This window comes from Tasmannia lanceolata, unplaced genomic scaffold (genome assembly GCF_043159265.1).
Source record: "Tasmannia lanceolata isolate RefF3 unplaced genomic scaffold, GAP_Taslan_0.1 ptg000003l, whole genome shotgun sequence".
NCBI classification, from domain to species: Eukaryota; Viridiplantae; Streptophyta; class Magnoliopsida; order Canellales; family Winteraceae; genus Tasmannia; species Tasmannia lanceolata.
The window spans coordinates 60,488,005-60,507,377 of NW_027518680.1; the positions used below are offsets into that span (position 1 = coordinate 60,488,005).

The 19,373-nt window shown below is 39.9% G+C and overlaps 1 protein-coding gene across 1 annotated transcript in view; it reads left to right on the forward strand.

The window, feature by feature from the left end:
* Positions 1 to 19,373, forward strand: part of NRPD1B (nuclear RNA polymerase D1B) — a 59,620-nt gene that overhangs the window by 21,525 nt on the left and 18,722 nt on the right. Inside the window, exons 7-14 of the mRNA XM_077368094.1 lie at positions 6,969 to 7,127; positions 7,245 to 7,400; positions 11,021 to 12,748; positions 12,881 to 13,056; positions 15,007 to 15,082; positions 15,185 to 15,312; positions 17,339 to 17,502; positions 18,043 to 18,317. Coding sequence (XP_077224209.1) covers positions 6,969 to 7,127; positions 7,245 to 7,400; positions 11,021 to 12,748; positions 12,881 to 13,056; positions 15,007 to 15,082; positions 15,185 to 15,312; positions 17,339 to 17,502; positions 18,043 to 18,317 — 2,862 coding nt within the window. The remainder of the gene's footprint in view (positions 1 to 6,968; positions 7,128 to 7,244; positions 7,401 to 11,020; positions 12,749 to 12,880; positions 13,057 to 15,006; positions 15,083 to 15,184; positions 15,313 to 17,338; positions 17,503 to 18,042; positions 18,318 to 19,373) is intronic.

Consider the following 19,373-nt stretch of genomic DNA (forward strand, 5'->3'; position numbering starts at 1 on the left):
TTGAGCGTGGTAATCTTTAACAAGCTCCCTCCTTGCTCCCTCCATGGTCTTTCTAGCTTGTTGGTCCTTTTTCTTTCTTTCTTTCTTTTTTGTTTCCTCTGTTCGAGCTTCCTCCTTGATCTTTCTAGCTTGTTGGCCCTTTTTCTTTTTTTTTGTTCTCCTATGTACTGCTCCGGCCATTCCGGTCGTAGGCTCTTCTTTTTTTTTTTGTTCTCTTATGTACTGACACTAGTCTGCTCGTAACTAAAAATATTTATCGCAGGCTTTTATTTTTCATTTTTCTTCTAAGTTTAGCCAGGTATATTTTGTTAAAGGGAGGTGATATTTTCAGTTTTTCACCCCCTCTGCAGTATGCATTCACCCCCCTTATAACATGAACAGTTGGCAACTTTAACGCTTTTTTATCACGTTAAAAGGGGGGTGAATGCGTGCTGCCGGGAGGAGGGGGGGGGGTGAAAATATTATCGCCCTTTGTTAAAAATTTAAAATGCAATGAACTGTCGGCCCGTCCAGATATTGAAAACAATCTTCTGACACAATACTCATCATACTTCCCTGGTTTGATAGCTGTTGGCGAAGTAATCCCCATTGTTACGAGAGATGGAGAAAGAGAATAGTGAGTTAGGGCCATAGTTTTAAATTTCGTCCGAAACGTTTCGTTTCGGCCGAAATATTAAATTCTGAAATTTCATAGAAATGTCGCCGAAATTTCTGTTTCCTTTTTGGATTTTTTTACAAAATTTCCACAGAAATTTAAAAAATGTACATCGAAATGTTATGATTTCCATCGAAATAGCCGAAATTTCAACTGAAATCGCCGAAATTGGCACTGAAATTTTAGACATTTCGGTCGAAATTAAAAAAATAAACGAAATCATATTCATATTTTTACATGATTTCGGCCGAAATTTCGGCCCGAAACCGAAACGTTTCGGTTTCGGTGGTGGCTAAAACCGACACCAAAACTGAAATTTAAAACCTTGGTTAGGGCTAGTCTCCTCCTCACTTAAGTATTTATATAATAAGAGAAAAGTATACAATGACGATAATATCCCTATGACTAGGCTTATTCTAACACTCCCCCTCAAGCTGGAATGTATAAATTATACACTTTTGGCTTGTCACAGACTTAGGAGCAAGAAGCAGGTGTGGGGGCGGGAGCGTGGACGGGGAAGCGTGGGGTCGAGAAGAGTCTATAGTTGGGAGTGCCAAAGGAGCGTTTATGTAATATTTTCTTTATATGCTTTTTCAAAATTCAAGTACATTAGAAGTAGTAATTTTCGACTATCTTCACATTTATCTTTCAAATTTGAAGTACATAAAAAAGTAGTAATTTCTAACCAGCTTCATTTTTGTGCCCTCTTTCCTCGAGCCTTCTGAAGATGCCTTTGTGCTTGCGTTGATGAAGTGCTTTGAAGAGTTGGAGGAGTTTGATACAAGGAAGTGGGTAATAGTGGGAATGATGGTGTAGTAGGAGCAGGTTGGGAGTGCCATGTGAGCGGTTCCTATCTCTTCGGGTGCATCATGGGAGCGGTTCTTGTCCTAAGGAGTGCCGAATCACGGTTCTTGCATGAGAGGGGCACCCATGAGGAAGGTTCCTGCTTCTAAGGTTACAGCTATCGCTCAACTTTGCTTCACTCAATGACTTTGTGAACATATCAGCCAACTGATCTGCGGAACGAGTGAATATAGTACACATCTCCCCCTTCTGAATTATCTGAAGAATGAAGTGACAATCGACTTCGATGTGCTTGGTGCGCTCATGGAAGACTGAATTTGTCACAATATAGATGGCAGCCTTGTTGTCACAGTACAACTGTGAAGGCGAAGAAGATACGATACCAATCTCAGACAGAAATGATCTCAACCAGATAATCTCTGTACTCGTGTGTGTGCCATCGCTCTGTATTCTGCCTCAGCATTTGACTTTGCAATGACATCTTGCTGCTTGCTTTTCCATGACACCAGGTTACCTCCTACAAAGGTACAATACTCGGTAGTTGATCTCCTGTCTGTAGGAGATCCAGCCCAATCAGCATCAAAAAATCCCTCAATTCGCATATGAGTATGTCTCTTGAATAATAAGCCCTTTCCTGGTGCACCCTTCATGTATTTAAGGATCTGAATCACTGCACTCCATTGTGAATGTACGTGGGGAGCTCATGTACTGACTGACTACCCCTACAACATAAGATATATCAGGACGAGTAACTGTAAGGTAGATGAGCTTGCCCACAAGTCTTCTATAACTGTCAGGGTCTTCTAACATGTCTCCTTCTTCTGGAACTATTTTTACATTGGGATCCATAGGTACAAACACATGTTTTACGCCAAGGTTCCCTGTCTCCTCCAGCAAGTCCAAATCACACTTCCTCTGTGATAGAGACAAGCCGCGAGAGGAGTATGCCACCTATATCCCAAGAAAATATCTGAGGCGTCCCAAGTCCTTTGTAGCGAACTCTTTTTGTAAGAAGGTCTTCAGCTTCTGTTTTCCCCCTAAATTACTACCTGTAATGATGATGTCGTCAACATATACAATCAATAGAATGCACCCCGCTGATGACTGATGCCTGATGACTGTCTCAAACCAAACCGCATAATGGCCTCACTGAATCTGCCAAACTATGCTGGTGGAGGCTTCTTCAAGCCATACAAAGATTTCCTGAGGCGACAGACAGAGGAGGACATCTCCCCCCGAGCAACATACCCTGGAGGTTGCCCCATATACACCTCTTCATGGAGGTCGCAATGTAAAAATGCATTCTTCACATCTAACTGATGAAGAGTCCAACCATGATTGACTGCAAGTGAAAGAAGAACCCGAATAAAGGGTATCTTTGAAACCAGAGAGAAAGTTTCATTGTAATCGACCCTAAACGTTTGAGTATATCCTTTAGCCATTAGATGTGCTTTCAATCTCTCAACAGTGCCATCTGGCAAATATTTGATAGAGAATACCCATTGACAGCCAACAAATCTAGCTCCAGAGGGAAGGGGAACTAGATCCCACGTCTGGTTCGTATGCAGAGCACCCATCTCAAGGTCCATGGCAGCACGCCATCTTGGGAGAGCCAAAGCCTCATCCAAAGACTGTGGTAACACAACAGAAGACATAGACAACACAAAACTTTTGAAAGCAGGAGTTAGACGATCATAGGAGACAAAATTAGAGATAGGGTGTGCAGTAGAGTGGCAACGAGTACGAGAAGCAATGGGTGAGTCAGAGACAACTATAGGAGAAGGGAGAGAAGATACATGGGTGGATGGTAATGGGATCTCTTCGTGTGAAGACGATGTCTCGAGTCATGTAGGAGAGAGTCCATCTTTCCGCTGACGTCTCTTATAGTGCTTTGTAGTAGGCGGTGGAGCCGATGGTGGAAAAGAAGATTTGACTGGAACAATAGGAGGTTCAGAGGGCGATGTTAATAGGGCCGGAACAATATCAGGAAGACACAACACTCCGAATGAAGATCGAGTTTGTCCCTACGATGACCTAAATGATGAACTAAACAGACACACCCAAACACACGAGGTGTAAGAGGAAAAGGATCCTGTTGTGGATATAAAACGTGAAAGGGGGAGTTAACACGTAGGACAGATGACGATTCACTAGAAAGCAAGAAGTCAAAATAGCCTCACCTGCAACCTCTAGTAAGTACCGCAATTTCCTCTTGGCTACACCGTTCTGTTGCGAGGTGTATGCACAAGAGGACTGGTGAGTAATTCCATGAGATGAAAGATAATCCTGAAACCATGAGTATTAGAGAAAAACTCCCGAGCATTATCAGTACGGAGACATTTAATGTTGCAACTAAAATGATTCTTTATTTCATCATGAAAAGTTTGAAGAATAGACATGAGAACGGTCCTTAAGTAAATACTCCCATGCCAATCGTGAATAATCATCGATAAAGACTATAAAATACTTGAATCCATTATTTAACGTGACCCTAGAGGGTCCCCATACATCAGAATGAACCAAATGAAAAGGACTATTGACTTGACTAACGACTCGGGAAGGAAAGGACACTCGGTGGTGCTTCTCGAGTTCACAAGACCCGCACTGAAATGAGGAAACAGAAGCAGGAACTAAGGATGTTTGCTGGAGGCGCTGAAGTGGTGGGTTGCCAAGACGATAGTGCCACTGAAAGCCGGCCACAGAACTATGTAAAATGGTAGGAGAAAGGTGGAAGTTAAGACGGTAGAGACCATCCACCTCACGACCCGATCCAATCGTCTTCCCAGTCGAAAGATCCTGAAACAAACAATAAGAATGAAGAAATGAGATTGAGCAATGAAGATTTTTTGTAATTTGCCTGACAGAAAGCAAACTGAAAGGTGACTTAGGGACACAGAATACAGAAGATAATAGAAGGGTAGGAGAGGGAAACGTGGTGCCAATACCAGCGATGGGAGTAGTGGATCCATCAGCTAGGGCAATGGTCTGATAATCAGATGGAAAAGAACGAAATGATGAGAGCTGAGATGACTTACCATTCATGTGATTTGAGGCTTCCGAGTCAATAATCCAGGACCCGGAACTAGAGAGTAAGGTCGTGGGTGAACTACTTGGCTGAGCGAAGCCTGCAGTGGGAGGGCGAGCACTCAGACGAAGGCGCTGTAACTCCTCATAATCCACCCTATTGAAACTGAAGGAATCATCAACAGGTGCAGGAGCAGAGCTAGAGGCAATAGCTTCAGAGGGGCTAGCTGTCGTGAAATGTGCTGAGCGAGACTGGCGAAGCTCGAGATGAAGAGTGTAGCAAGTCTCAATCCGATGGACATCACGCTGACAGTGGGTACAGTAAGGACGACCACGTCCACCCTCAACTCGCCCACCACCACGGCCACGGCCTCGTGGAAATGAACCACCGCCCCGAATAGAGCGACCACCACTATCATACTCGGCGGGAGCAGAACTATCAGCAGGAGCCTTGATGGAGACTCTCCAAGACATTGCTGGGCACGTGAGTGGGCCTCAGTCAGTGAAAGAATGTTGCAAGAACCAAGAATCTGATGTCGCAGATGAGTGAACTTAGGGCCCAGGCTCTCAAGATAGTGGACTACACGAATCTGTTCACGCTGTCGGTGAAGAACGATAACGTCAGAGGGAAGGGGCATGAATATCTCAAGCTGCTGGCACAGAGAAACAAACTGGTCATAGTGAGCCTCAAGGGACATATCACGCCTGCGCAGCCACATTCACTCAGAATACGTGGCACAAATACGTGTGAGGTTCTCAACACCAGAATACGTCAAGGCAGTGTGATCTCAGATCTGCTTTGCGGTCGGTAGGAGAATCATGGTAGAAGAAATAGACGGTTGCATGCTCTGCCAAAGGAGAGTGCGAATCAATGTGTCCTCTTGTTCCCAACGAGCGTAGGAAGGATCTTTAGGCGCGGGAGGGTCCCGACGAAGAAAACTGATCTTGCCTCGTCCAAGAAGATATGTCTCAACCGCAACTTTCCAGGATAAGTAGTTGGTCCCATCAAGCTTGGCAGTAGTCAGCTGTGGGTAAGATCTCTCCACAGGTGCCAAGGCAGGAGAAGATGAGGTAGCCGAAGGGGGTCAACCGGGCATGGACTTCAGTGGTCATGCCCAGAGATGATCCACAATGACAGGTGGGTCCATAATGACAATAAATAACCAAGAGAGAGAAATACCCACAACAATCGGCTACACAGAAAGGGAAAGAAGCGATGGAAAAACCAAGTAGGCAATGCCGTGGCTCATAGCGCGGACCAGGGACAATGGTAGAGAGGGAGCCATGGAGAAGACGGAACGAAGCCGGGAAGAAAATGTTAAGAGAATTGAAATAGATCAGCACATGAGGGTGTAAACAATAAGAAGGATGGAAAATAGGGTTAGAGTTTCAATGAATAGTGGGATTTTGGGGGGGGGGGGGTGTTTAAGGAGGGCTGGGGATGGTGGCGAGAAGAGAGAGGGGACATAGATGTGGAGGGGGTGAAGAAACAGAGGGAGGGGCTACGGGGGGTGGGGGTGCCACGGGGGTGGGCAAGAGGAGGAGCCGCAGGGGTAAGGGGAGCAAGGAGGGTGTCGCGGGGGTGGGGTGGGCGGCAGGGTGTTGCCGCGGTGGGTGGGGAGGGGGCAAGGGGGTGTCGCGTGGGTGTGGGGGGATTGGTGGTGGTGGGGGGATTGGTGGTGGTGGGGTGTGGGCGTGGGGGTGACTGGGGAGAGAGAAGTAGAAGGGAGGGAGGTGGAGGGTCTTCGGGGAGGTGAGCGGGAAGAAGATGGTGGCGGCGGTGAAGGTGACGAAGAAGATGGAGGTCGATGGCGGCCCTTGGGGATCGCAAACCCTAGGGTTTTGATACCATGTTACGAGAGATGGAGAAAGAGAATAGTGAGTTAGGGCTAGTCTCCCCCTCACTTAAGTATTTATATAATAAGAGAAAAGTATACAACGACGATAATATCCCTATGACTAGGCATATTCTAACACCCATTAGAACAATCAAACTCGGAACTATGATTTTAGTGATTCCTTCTCAAAGAAAGGATCTAGCCTTTCACCAAATGCAGCAGTGACATGCTGATCTTTTAATACTGAATACATACTCATTTTGAGGCCGTATGTTTCTTGATTGAACCAATAAGAATGTTTTCCTTGAGTATTTTTGGTCCAATATTCTCTCAAATAGCTTCACTGAAAAAAATCCTTGTCATTGGCACATGATGTTAGTGGCAGGTATCCCTTTGATTTTGTTCAATATATTCTTGATAATACATCTGATATTTATCGGGAAAAAAGTTGTCTCCAAAGGATTGCAACACATAGTGGATGCATAACATGCCTGTGGCGTTTGTAGGCTTGAATGAGATGCAAAACTGTCTTTAGCTTATCAGCCCCTTATTCATATTTCTCACCAGGTGTTTTGTAATCCACTATAGATCTATTTATCATGTTTTGTTTTCCTGCTTTGTAACATGGAATTTTTCTCCTACTTCAGGCTCTACAAATTTTGAGAAATATTCCTGAAGAGACCAAGAAAAGGCTAGCTGGGAAGGGATACTTTCCTCAAAGTGGATATATTTTGCAGTGTCTACCTGTTCCTCCTAATTGTTTATCTGTTCCAGACATTTCTGATGGAACTACCATCATGTCTTCGGTATGTTTTTTCATAATATATTGCTTATTATTTATTGTTGCCTATATCGCTTGAATATGTTTGGGATTTTGTAAATAATATTGACAATAATATTGGGTTCCTTGTTTTGGGTTTTAGGATCATTCTATATCCATGCTTAGGAGAGTTCTAAACAAAGTTGAAGTCATCAAGAGATCAAGATCTGGTTCTCCAAATTTTGAGTCTCATGAAATTGAGGCCAATGACCTGCAGTCAGCTGTCGGGCAATATATGCATCTTAGGGGTACAAAGAAGGTATACATGATATTGCACATGGAAACTTCTAACTAAATTAGAACATGGCACTTGCATCTATGATTTAGCCGACACTTTGAATTTATTGGTGACACACGTTTCGTTCTGTGCTAACATGACACACGTGTCCACACATGTCGGCACTCCTTTGGACCCTTTTAAATCTGCTGCTAGAAATGTAGACTTAATGTGGGCGTGTGGACACGTTTATGTATTGTGTCAAGTGTGACATCCTATTTTATTATAGAATATTGTGTTTACCTCTTTTATTATACACTCCCTCCCCTAAACCTAAAACTGTAACGAAACTCTTGTTCTAATACTATATTCATTGTATCATATTAGTCTCCCATTCTCGCTGTGTATTGGAGACGAAGAGAACTAGAATAAATTGAGGAATGCATTGTTATTTGATTATCTCATGTTTGTTTTAGATTATAGTTGATTAATTCTAAGATTTATTAGTTTTTGTTAAATGAAATCATATTTATATTATGGTGATCAATAATTTTAGAGGAATGATAGAGGCAGGGCGCTCTTGCAGAAAGAGCCGGAAAAGGGCCCTTAATTGGAACCATGTCATTTTCAGCCACTGGGGTTACTTTCTCAACCGGTTTCCATTTAGCTATTTTTATCTGACTTTTTTAACCTGAATTGAAAAGATCACCTTCCAAAAACCGTCAATCTTTCCCTCTCGTATTTCTGTGCCCATTTTTCCTTTTTTTTTTACCTTAAAATAAGGAAACATGAGATGGAAACTCTCTCTCTCTCTCTCTCTCTCTCTCTCACACACACACACACACACACACACACACACACAAAGAAAAAAGAAAAAAGAAAAAAAAGACTCCATTACCTTCTTCCGTAATGACACCCAATTATCTTGTCCTTGTTTATTTTGAGTTTCGGGTGGAAGAACAAGGTGAAACAATGACAATAAGTTATGAGAGAGGACCTGCAACTGTGCTGGTTAAGATGTACACATCCTTGGGGTAGAATCTGGTTCCTCAAGGTGCATTCAAGTTGTTCATTTATGGTGTGAACTACTAGTTAGGAGTTGGACTCTATCCATTTGGACAGCTATTTGTAGATGTCACGAGTTTGATGGGTAATGATTTTAGAAGCTATTCTGAAAGAGGTCAATGCTAAACTTAATTTCTCACAAGCTGCAACCTAAAGTTAATATACAGGCATGAGGAAAAAGGAAATTCTCAACAGACTCACTCGTATGCTCAAGACAAGAGAATGAATACATTACCCCTGTTCTTTGAGCATGGGAACAATAACTTTTTTGGGACCTTCTCAGTTTCTGTTCTTTTAATGAAATCTTCTTACCATTCAAAAAAAAAAAAAAAAAAAAACGATTTTATAACTTACCGCTGTTATTTGGAAGTTAGGAATTCAATGAAACAATGAAAAGAAAATCTGTCACGGCACTTCCATCTGAAACAACTAGTCAGCGTGACATGTCATATCCAGTTGCACATCTTCTTTTATTTTCCTTTATTTCCCATTCATGAAGGGCGAGTCTTGGCGCAATGGTAAGGTTGCTCCATTGTGACCTGGTGGTCACGGGTTCGAGTCACGGAAACAGCCTCTCTGCAAAGCAGGGGTAAGGCTGCGTACATCTAGCCTTCCCCAGACCTCGCAATGGCGGGAGCCTCGTGCACTGGGCCCCCTTTTTTTTTCCATTCATAAAGAAAATCATATCCAGTTACACATCTTTTTTTTTTAAAAAAATTTTTCATGTCATGAAGAAATCCCTCAGTTTCACAACTGTTACTTGCAAACCCCATAATAAGATGCAACAGAAAAACCTCCCAAAAAAAAAGATGCAACAGAAAATGTAGTATTCCTCAACATGGTACCATCTTGAAGATAAAAAAATGGCAGACATTTGGGGGAAAGTGTGATTTGACCAGCTTCATTGAACAGTTTTGGGACTATATTCAGTTGTCACAGGGCTGTTTTGAACACTAATAATACATTATTGTAAAGGAACAATAATTTTAAAGGAAGAGAGACCAATTGCTAGTGTTGTTGAAGCAGACACTCCAAATTTCAGCCACAATTTATGATAATTACGTAGTATTTCAAGGAAAGTGATTAAGGATCTTGCCCTTGCATTTGAGCTAAAGATGCAGAAGAAGATAGTTGCAAGCAAGAGCCTCTTAAGAATACAACTCAAAACTGGGATTGGAAAGAAAGGAAAAGGGAAAAGCATTTGCAGGCATATGTGCAAATGCATATGGATCTAGTTAGCCCCATTCATCCTACATTTAGATCTAGGATGCTCCGTCATGATCCAAAATAATTTCGAAACCTTAGGATATGGTTCCAAGTTCAGATCCAACAGCTGTCCACAAATCCTGTATATATCAATGATCGGATCCCTTGGACCCATTGGACCATCCGGGTCCATTGGAATCCCAAGATCCAACACTAATATACTGCTGCAATGTGCAAGTAAGCTTTCACCCAAACTGTCACGTTTGAAAGGATCAACAAATCTAACCACTTGGAACCCCAAAACACAAAACTACAAGCTCACCCAAACTGTCACGTTTGAGAGGATCAACAAATCTAACCACTTGGAACCCCAAAACACAAAACTACAAGCAAATCCCTCTCAATCTGCACTCTATTGTCTAACTCTAACCAAATGACGAGAGAAAAGTGCCAAAAGAGAGGGTCAAGAAAATCTTTTTTTCTCAGTCTTTAATGGCAATGTATTATCAATACACAGCAAAAGATGGCAGTTTTCATTTACGATGGCAACTATAACAAGTTTGAATAGAAACAAAGAGTAAAAACGAAAACCCATTGTAGTAAAATGACAAAGAGAAACGAGATTAGAAGATAAGAACAAGGAGAAAGAACCCTCTTCTATCCCACTCAAAAAACAAACAAGATAGGGGCTAAAGAAGGAGATGACACTAAACCCTCTAAACAGGAACAGTTTTGTTATAACCCTCTAAACAGTTCTGTACTCCGCCGAGTCCTCGCCATATCCATTCTCATTAGACGAGTCCTCAACTGATCTCCCCTTCGATTCCGGCATCAAGAACGTAAACAACAGACACATCAGATTGCAAGCTGCAAGCACAAATAACGGAAAGAGAGAGGCGCTCTTTTCAATTCAAGATAAAAAGTCAAATATAAAAGAGCTAAATGGAAACAGGTTGAGAAAGTAATTCTGGTAGCTGAAAATGATGTGGTTCCATTCAAGGGCCCGGGCCCTTTCCCAACTCTTTATGCAATGACGCCTTTGCCTCTATCATTCCTCATAATTTTATATGTATGTATGTGTCACCATTTCTAGATTTTTAGATGTTGCCATGTTAGGCAACTTGTATCTGTGTCGAAACTTGTCGCAGGAATCCATATCCACAAATTATAATTATGTATACTTTCTATTTTAGCCGTGCCCCGTTTCTAAGTTTTGGGGGCTTACCGTGTCAGACTCTCGGTGTCCGTGTCGACACACAACACTCATGCCCGTGTCCATAAATTATAGACTTGCATCAATGGTGCCATTGTGTTAGATGATTTATTGGTTATGATTGGCGATTAGTTTTTTTTTGTCATCTTGATTGTGTTTGTATTTTTTACTGTACAAGGCGCCTCGTGATATGACTAGAACCTATGGAGTAGGTAAAGAGGCAGATTATTCTTCTACAAAAGTTTGGCTTGAAAAGATGAGAACATTGTTCATCAGTAAAGGTTCAGGGTTTTCTTCCCGGAGTGTGATTACAGGGGATGCATATAAAGGAATTAATGAAATTGGGTTGCCATTAGAAATTGCGCAAAAGATTACTTTTGAAGAGAAGGTGACAGAGCACAACCTGAAACGTCTACAAGAAATGGTGGACAACAAATTATGTCTAACATATAGAGATGGTCCATCCACTTATGCTATTAGGGAGGGCTCGAAGGGGCATACCTCATTGAAGGTTGGTCAAGTTGTAAATCGTCGGATTGTGGATGGGGATGTAGTTTTCATAAATAGGCCGCCAAGTACTCATAAGCATTCGCTGCAGGCATTTTCTGCCTATGTTCATGACGATCACACAGTTAAGATCAACCCTCTTATTTGTGGGCCCCTAGGTGCAGATTTTGATGGGGATTGTGTACACATATTTTATCCACAGTCTCTTGCTGCGAAGGCAGAGGTTCAGGAGTTGTTCCGGGTTGAACAACAGTTACTTAGTTCCCATAGTGGAACCCTAAACATACAACTGGTGCATGATTCACTGTTGTCACTAAAAGTCATGTTCAAGACCTTTTTCTTGAACAAAAAAACTGCACAACAGTTGGCCATGTTTGTTTCACCAGCTCTACCCCAGCCTGCACTATTTAAAGGTCATCAGTCTGGTCCTCTTTGGACTGTTCTTCAAATAGTCCAATCTGCTTTGCCGGCTTTCCTTGAGTGTTCCGGGGAGCGGCATTTGATTCGTCAGAGTGAGCTTTTGAAAGTTGATTGTAGTAAAGATCTATTGCAGTCATCATTTACGGAAATGATCACTTCAATTTTCAGTAAAATGGGTCCAAAAGAAGCTCTTAAGTTCTGTAATTTGTTACAGCCTCTGCTGATGGAGATTCTATTTTTAGAAGGGAGTAGCATGGGCTTGAATGATTTTGTCATTCCGAAGGCAATGATAGACGATCTTAAGAAGAGTGTACAAGATATTTCACCTTTGTTACGTCACTTGCGATCCAACGAGGTTGTAGAATTCCAAGCAGAAAACTGCCTTAAAAGCATAAAGTTGCCAATAGTCAATTGTATCCTAAAATTCTCTGCATTGGGTAGTCTGATTGATTCAAAAAGTGATTCCGCTATGAGTAAATTGGTTCAGCAAGTTGGCTTTTTGGGGCTTCAGCTTTTTGACAGAGGCAAATTTTACTCAAGGGCCTTGTTTGAGGATATGAGTTCGTATTTTCTAAATAAGTACTTTTTTCATGGTGGTGAGCCACCTTGTGAGGCGTTTGGATGTATTAGGAGCTCTTTCTTTGAAGGTTTGAACCCGTATGAAGAATTAGTTCATTCAATTTCATCCAGGGAACTGATGATCCGTTCGTCCAGAGGACTGACGGAACCTGGTACATTATTCAAAAATTTAATGGCCATTTTGAGAGATGTCATTATCTGCTATGATGGAACGGTGAGACATATGTGCAGCAACTCTGTAATTCAATTTGAGTATGGGGATTCTAGAACTAATCCCGCAAGTTTTGCACCTGCTGGTGAACCGGTCGGTGTCTTGGCTGCAACCGCGGTCTCAAACCCTGCTTACAAGGCAGTTCTCGATTCTTCTCAAAGTAACAGTTCATCATGGGAGCTAATGAAGGTATGATTTAATATGTCTTTTCTAAATGATGTTTATATTTGTTTTACATTTGACGGGCATTACTATTCTTTGGCAGTAGCAAGAAAATATACATTCTATTTCTCTGTTAGTCAGTGTCTTTGTTTTGTCCAGGAAATACTGCTCTGTAAAGTCAACTTCAAGAATGATGATATTGATCGGAGGGTGATTTTGTACTTGAATGACTGCCACTGTGGGAAAAAGTATTGCATGGAGAATACTGCATATATAGTTCAGAATCACTTGAGAAGGGTTACCTTAAAGGATTTTGCAATTGACTTCATGATTGAGTATGTGATTTAAAGTTGTTTGGCTTTTCCTAGTTTTCTTATCCTTTTATGTTTTCCGTATATGGCCTTGGCTATTTTCTTATATACATGGAAATTATTGCTTGTTATTACCTCATAGTCTATATATGCTGCTTTTGATCTTGTAATACAACAAATAGATTTGTGGTTAAATCTTTCTTCTTATTTTCTTCTTCATAGGAAATCTTAAAACTACCATTCCAAAAAAGGAAGAAAATCTTGAAACTATTAAAATAATATTGACTAGATACGCATCATCGTATCTGCTATGTTTTTTAACATGAAAAGTGTAGCTAGTTATTTTAGTGCTGCTAAATTATACATGGCGTATATGTGTTATTGCTGTTGTTTTTGGATTTTACTGTTTCTTCCATATGTTGTCGCCTAATGGTCACTGACTCTGATGTAAATTATGTTTCCAATAACAGCATATCTGTTTCCTTTTATTCCTTTCCCCATAGTCTTTGAAAGTATTTGGTTAAGAGTTACCCTGTATATATACATTACCATCCATGGAGGAAAGTGTTACATGGAGAATACTGTATTTATAGTTCAGAATCACTTGAGAAATGTTACCTTAGGGTCTGTTTGACTACAAGGCATAGACTCAGGGAGTAGTGGAGCAAGTAGTTAGCAGGGAGAATGGTGGAATGGAATTCTCCTCGGAGAATGTTTGTGAGTAACAGTAAGTGTTATTTGGTTGTCAACTTCGTAGAGTAGTGGTACGGGGTGTCTTTATCAATATAGAGAGAGGAGATAGAGGGAAGAGATAGAAAGAAAGAAAACACATCATTCCCAAGAAATCCAAACAAAATTCCACCTTTTTTGTGGTTTTTGACTTGTATTTCATAGGGAGGGGACAAGGGTGACACATTAGCAAACATGCAATGATTAGCCGGGAGACATCCCTCCAGTAGTCTCTAGGGATAATAATGCTATTTTGGCAACCAACGAGGAGTTTTGCTGAGGTGGCACCCAAATGCCAAGAAAAATCCCTAAGTCATCCTGGATTTTGTGCAACCAAACACACACGGATTTTGCAATTGGCTTCATGATTGGGTATGTGATTTAAAGTTGTATTGCTTTTTCCAGTTTTCCTTTGTTTTTATGTTTCCCATAAATGAGCTTGGCTATTTTCTTATATCCGTGGAAGTTCTTGCTTGTTATTGCCTTGGTATATGCTAACTTTTGCTTTTGTCTTAAATCTTGCTTCTATTTTCTCTGTCATGAGAAATCATACAGCTGTTTAATGGTATTAACTAGATGTGTATCATCATATCTTGCTATATGTTTGCGCATAAAAAGTGCTGAAGTTATTTTAAAGTCATACATGTTTAAGAAATCATATATGTCCCATATGATGGTGTTTAAGAAATCCTGTTTTTGATGAATTACATCTAAAACTTCTAAGGTTTTTTTTTGGGCTTGTGTGTTACATGGCATTGGTGTTTAGAGTCTTTAGACTGTAGATCTTGTGGTACTTCATGATGCGTGTCGGTTATTGGACCCTACATTGAACGGCCATCTCTCTCTCTCTCTCTCTCTCGTGTGTGAAGTGTGTGTGTAGGTGGGGATTGAATACCTGCATGATCTTGTGGTGGGCTACAAGATCAACAGTCCTGATTATCATTCACTTGTGCTGGGTATATGGTGGCTGCCAAAGATAAAAGAGTGCTATTCATGCCAGTTTCCCCCCCATGACATGCACAATAGTTCTCTATGATTGCTCTACTGTTTTTCTTCATCTTTAGCTTTGCATTGATTTTGCCTCACAAAGTTCATTGGGTTTCTTCTATCGTTTTGGATGCAACTTTTCTTTGCCTTTTGCTGTTTTTAGTTATTCCTGTTTAGTAGCTTCAGTCTTGTTATCTTAATAATACTCTTTATATGGCTCCACATTTTACATTTGGAATGCGTTGTTAACCCTTTCAGATATCAAAATCAGCGAAATCTCTCCGAAAATACAGAAATGGATGCTGGCCTCGTTGGCCATATTCATCTTGACAAGGTGAGTTGTTTTATATAATATCATTTCATCTTTAATGCAGACCTCTTGCATAAGAAGCTAGTACGATTTGTTTGGAAAAACAAACTTTATTTTGTTGGACAGATGCGTCTGAATGGATTGAACCGAAGCATGCTTGAAATTCTTCAAGAATGTCAAGAGGTTATTAATTGCCATGCGAAGAAGAAAAGTCCTCTTTCTCAGGTTCTTAAGAAGATTTGTTTGTTTGCTAGGTTGGTTTTTACATCAGCCCATTAAAATTCTTGAAACTTGTATTTTATGTTATACATTTGCTCGGTTGGTTTTTGTCTTCTAACTGTTCATTATGTGGGAATGCATTTTCAAATCATCTTTACTTAGGTTGCAATGCGAGCAAATATGTTTTCTAAAAGAATGAAACGTCTACATTTGAGTTGAGGAACCTTGGATAGGTTTTCAGTGGTTATAATTCATCGAGAGCATACATTTTATTTGAAAGAAGTTTAGCATAGGTTAATAGCTCGCAATTAGCTTTGAGTTCTATGTTATGTGAATTGTTGTTTTATGTCGTAAATGTTGTTCTGCTAGTGTGCGTGTATTGTCTTCTAAATTTCTTGGTAGGGGTATTCATTAAAAAACTCATATAACCAATTCTGCATACATTACAATTCTTGGGTTGAAGCAAACTACATTATTAGTCTTTTATATCAATCTTACAGAGTCAAATAATGGCTTAGTGGCCTTACGTCTGCAAGTAGCTGACAAAGTACATAGTAAAACATTGGCATCACAATTTCAAGACACAAATTGGGAAGCATAAAAGTATGATAATGCCTTAAACTTCTCATCAATCTACGTCTTCATCCTTTTCTGATCATCCACATATTTTTCATATATGTATGAGATACCCACTTTATTTTCATTCTCTTAATCGCCACCTTAGACTCCAGGGCACCTTTTATGGTTGGATCAATCCACATGATTATTTTCTAGTTGGTTCGATATGTAATGGGTGAGTATCATTCCAGCCAGAAATTGATCAAAACATGGGCTATTACATTTCTATAGAGTGAGGTGTTCTGTATTTCCTCACTGGAGCGACAAATTCCGTTAGTTCTGCGCCGAACAGAATGGAAGTCACTTCTTATACCTGTTGGATGTATGATCATATAACTTCATTTATTTTTTTGTTAATTGTCTTCACATATTGACATGGATTGTATGGAAAATTTAAGTTCTTTTGGCTACTGATCTGTCTCATTCGTTATAAATTGTGTTGCTGAGGCATTTCAAATTTTGGTTTGCACTCATTTTAAAATTTCTAATGCTGTTTGGCAATGATCCACGTCAGTCTGTCCTAGTTGTAGGCATGCTTTAGTCACAAGTTTGTCCGGATTACTTGGTTGATCTTCTATGGAAAAGACCAGGGTATCCTGGTATCACTTATACAAAAGGTTTTGATGATTTGAACACTTGAATGGAGTTCAGTTTGTTATAATCTAATGGAAGTTTACTGTAAGAACTTCATATGGGTGTGTAAGCTCTTTCAATCATATGTAGTGTACATGGTTTTAAATTTCGGCTGAAATCCAAAATTTGGTATGGAATTTCGGATTTCAGTTGGGACCGAAACCGAAATTTCTTGAAATCCGAAATTTCGGAAATTTTCGCCGGAATTTTTAGAAATTGATTTTTTTTTAAATATAGTATTATATCCAACATAAGCCTTTGGATGCTCCAGTGAGAAGAAGTGACTCTTGCCAAGTTGATGGTGTAAAAAGAGGTAGGGGCAGACCGAAAACAATTTGGGTAGAGATAGTGAGGAAAGACTTGATGTCTAAGAACATAACAGAGAACATCACCTTGGATAGGAGAGAATGGAAGAAAATGATTCATGTAGACGAACCCAACTAGTGTCAAGATTAGACTTAGTCAATTTGAGCCACGTAGATCCTTTAACCTTCTTCAGGTAAATTTTCTAAAGGATTCATTAGCTGACCCCAACTAGTTTGGGGCAAAGGCTTTGAGTTGAGTTGTATGGTATTATTCCGAAATTTCGGCCTAAATTACCAAAATTTCAGAAATAATAAAATAATTTTTTTTTCTGTTTTCCGGATTTCGGTTTCGGCCAAGGCTGAAACCTAAACCGAAATTTAAATCCATGTTAGTGTATACATAGTTGATGAGTGCTTATGCTTTGATCTATCATTCTTAGTTATGAATGCGATATAGTATAGTTTTGACCATAGGATGCTTTGTAATTTTGTTTCCTTTCTGTAGTGACTGTTGCGATATTCAGCAGCAATATGATGGGAAGTTGTCTCAAGTGCCGTGCTTGCATTTCTCTTACCGAGATGTACATAGTAGTGATGATACCATTGAGAATGTGTCACAAATCATGGCCAATGCAATCTTGCCAATTTTGTTGGACACCATTGTTAAAGGTAACATGTTGTAATTGATGCTTTTATTTTCTTCTTTTCGAATCTGTGTCATGAAAGATGTGATACTATTTAACTTAAAAGCAATTTCGTCTTCTATTGTATGAAAATAGCTCTAATCAAGAATTGGCTTGTAAACCCGTTGAATCTTTCAAATGGTTTTAGTTTGGCTTTTGAAAAGATTTAGGCCCACTTTGGACTTAGCTCAAGCCTCTCAACGAGGTCAAGTCCAATTGTGTGAGTTTAGAGCTGTGTCGTTGAATCTTTTAAACAAAACTTGACATGATTCTGCATTGATATTTTCCACATTAATACTTATTATTTGAGCTGTTTGGTTTTCAAGTTTATATTTTATATTAGGGGAGTGATAAATCGACCCCCATATATCTTAAATCTACCCCCTTTGTGTCTATCTCTCTCTAACCCAGATGAGAGAGAAAGACGCATAGGGGGTCGATTTAAGATATTTGGGGGTCGATTTATCACTGCCCTTATATTGTTGTAAATGATTTATGATTTCCTTCCTTTTCGGTGAATATACAGGTGACCCTCGAGTGAGGACGGCCAACATTATTTGGGTTGATCCTAATGCAACATCTTGGGTAAGAAACCCCTGCAAGAGACGAAAGGGTGAACTAGCCCTGGAAGTTGTGATTGAGAAAGATGTGGTCAAACAAAGGGGCGATGCTTGGAGGATTGTTTTAGATTCTTGCCTACCCATTCTTCACTTGCTTGACCCAAAGCGATCTATTCCATATGGTGTCCAACAAATCCAAGAACTACTTGGAATTTCATGTGCTTTTGACGAATCTGTTCAGGTGATAGATATGGTTATTTATGCTGATTTTAGTTAAACTGTTATTTATGTATTCTTTCCTCGGTTAGGAAGATTTTATCTAATTGAAGATAATATTTCTATGTAGTCTGGAATTTCATGTAGTTTTGACCAATCTGTTCAGGTGATAGATATGTCTCTTTACGCTGATTCTAGATAAACTGTTATGTAATCTTTCTTTGGTTAGGAAGACTTTTTCTAAGTAAAGATAATATTTTTATTCAATCTTTCTATGAAAGGTGCATTTCTATAATAGCTCATTTTATTATCTGTACTTCATGTTAAACTACATTATTTTAGGCTGATGCATGCGTGGGACCATGGCCCACCAAAGTGCCTGCATTACTTTATAGGTCCTTTTATTTCAGATTTAGTTGATCAATTATTGTATTTAAAATTTTTAAATAGCTTAACATAAAAGGGAGACATTAGTTTATGTTAGAATAGGGATTGTAAGTGGTTAGAATAGGGGTTGGAAGTGATGGGATATTTATGCTATTTCATCTTTTATTATGTATGTTCATGGGGTTTAAAGGAGAAGTCAACCCTCGCAAAAGTTACACTTTGGTTTATTTTATGGAGAAAGAGACTTTTATCCTAGATTTTGCAACCTCCAAGATTTTGATTTGGGTAAAACTTGATGCAGGATTTTGTTCTTTGCTTGGGTTATTCATGCTTAAATATCATATTTTTTCCCTAGATCTGTTCTACAAGTAGTATTTTTATTGTTTTTATTTTTATTTTTTTAAATATCATATTTTGGATTGTTATTATTCTCTAAAATATTTGTGCTAGATTATATAAGGTCTGTAATTTTTTGGAATAGTCTCAGTATCATCTTGGACCCATTGGTGTACAAAAACGCTTCACGGGATTGCATCAATTTCTATCACGGCCTAGGTGAGGCTGAGATTTAGTTAGCATAAATTCCTTGTGGGTGCTTACCAGATCCCCGAAGCCATTTAATAACATTTAAAGAATCTCCCTCCACAATGGATATATCCAGGATCCCCCTATCCAAATGCTTGATACCCTCATA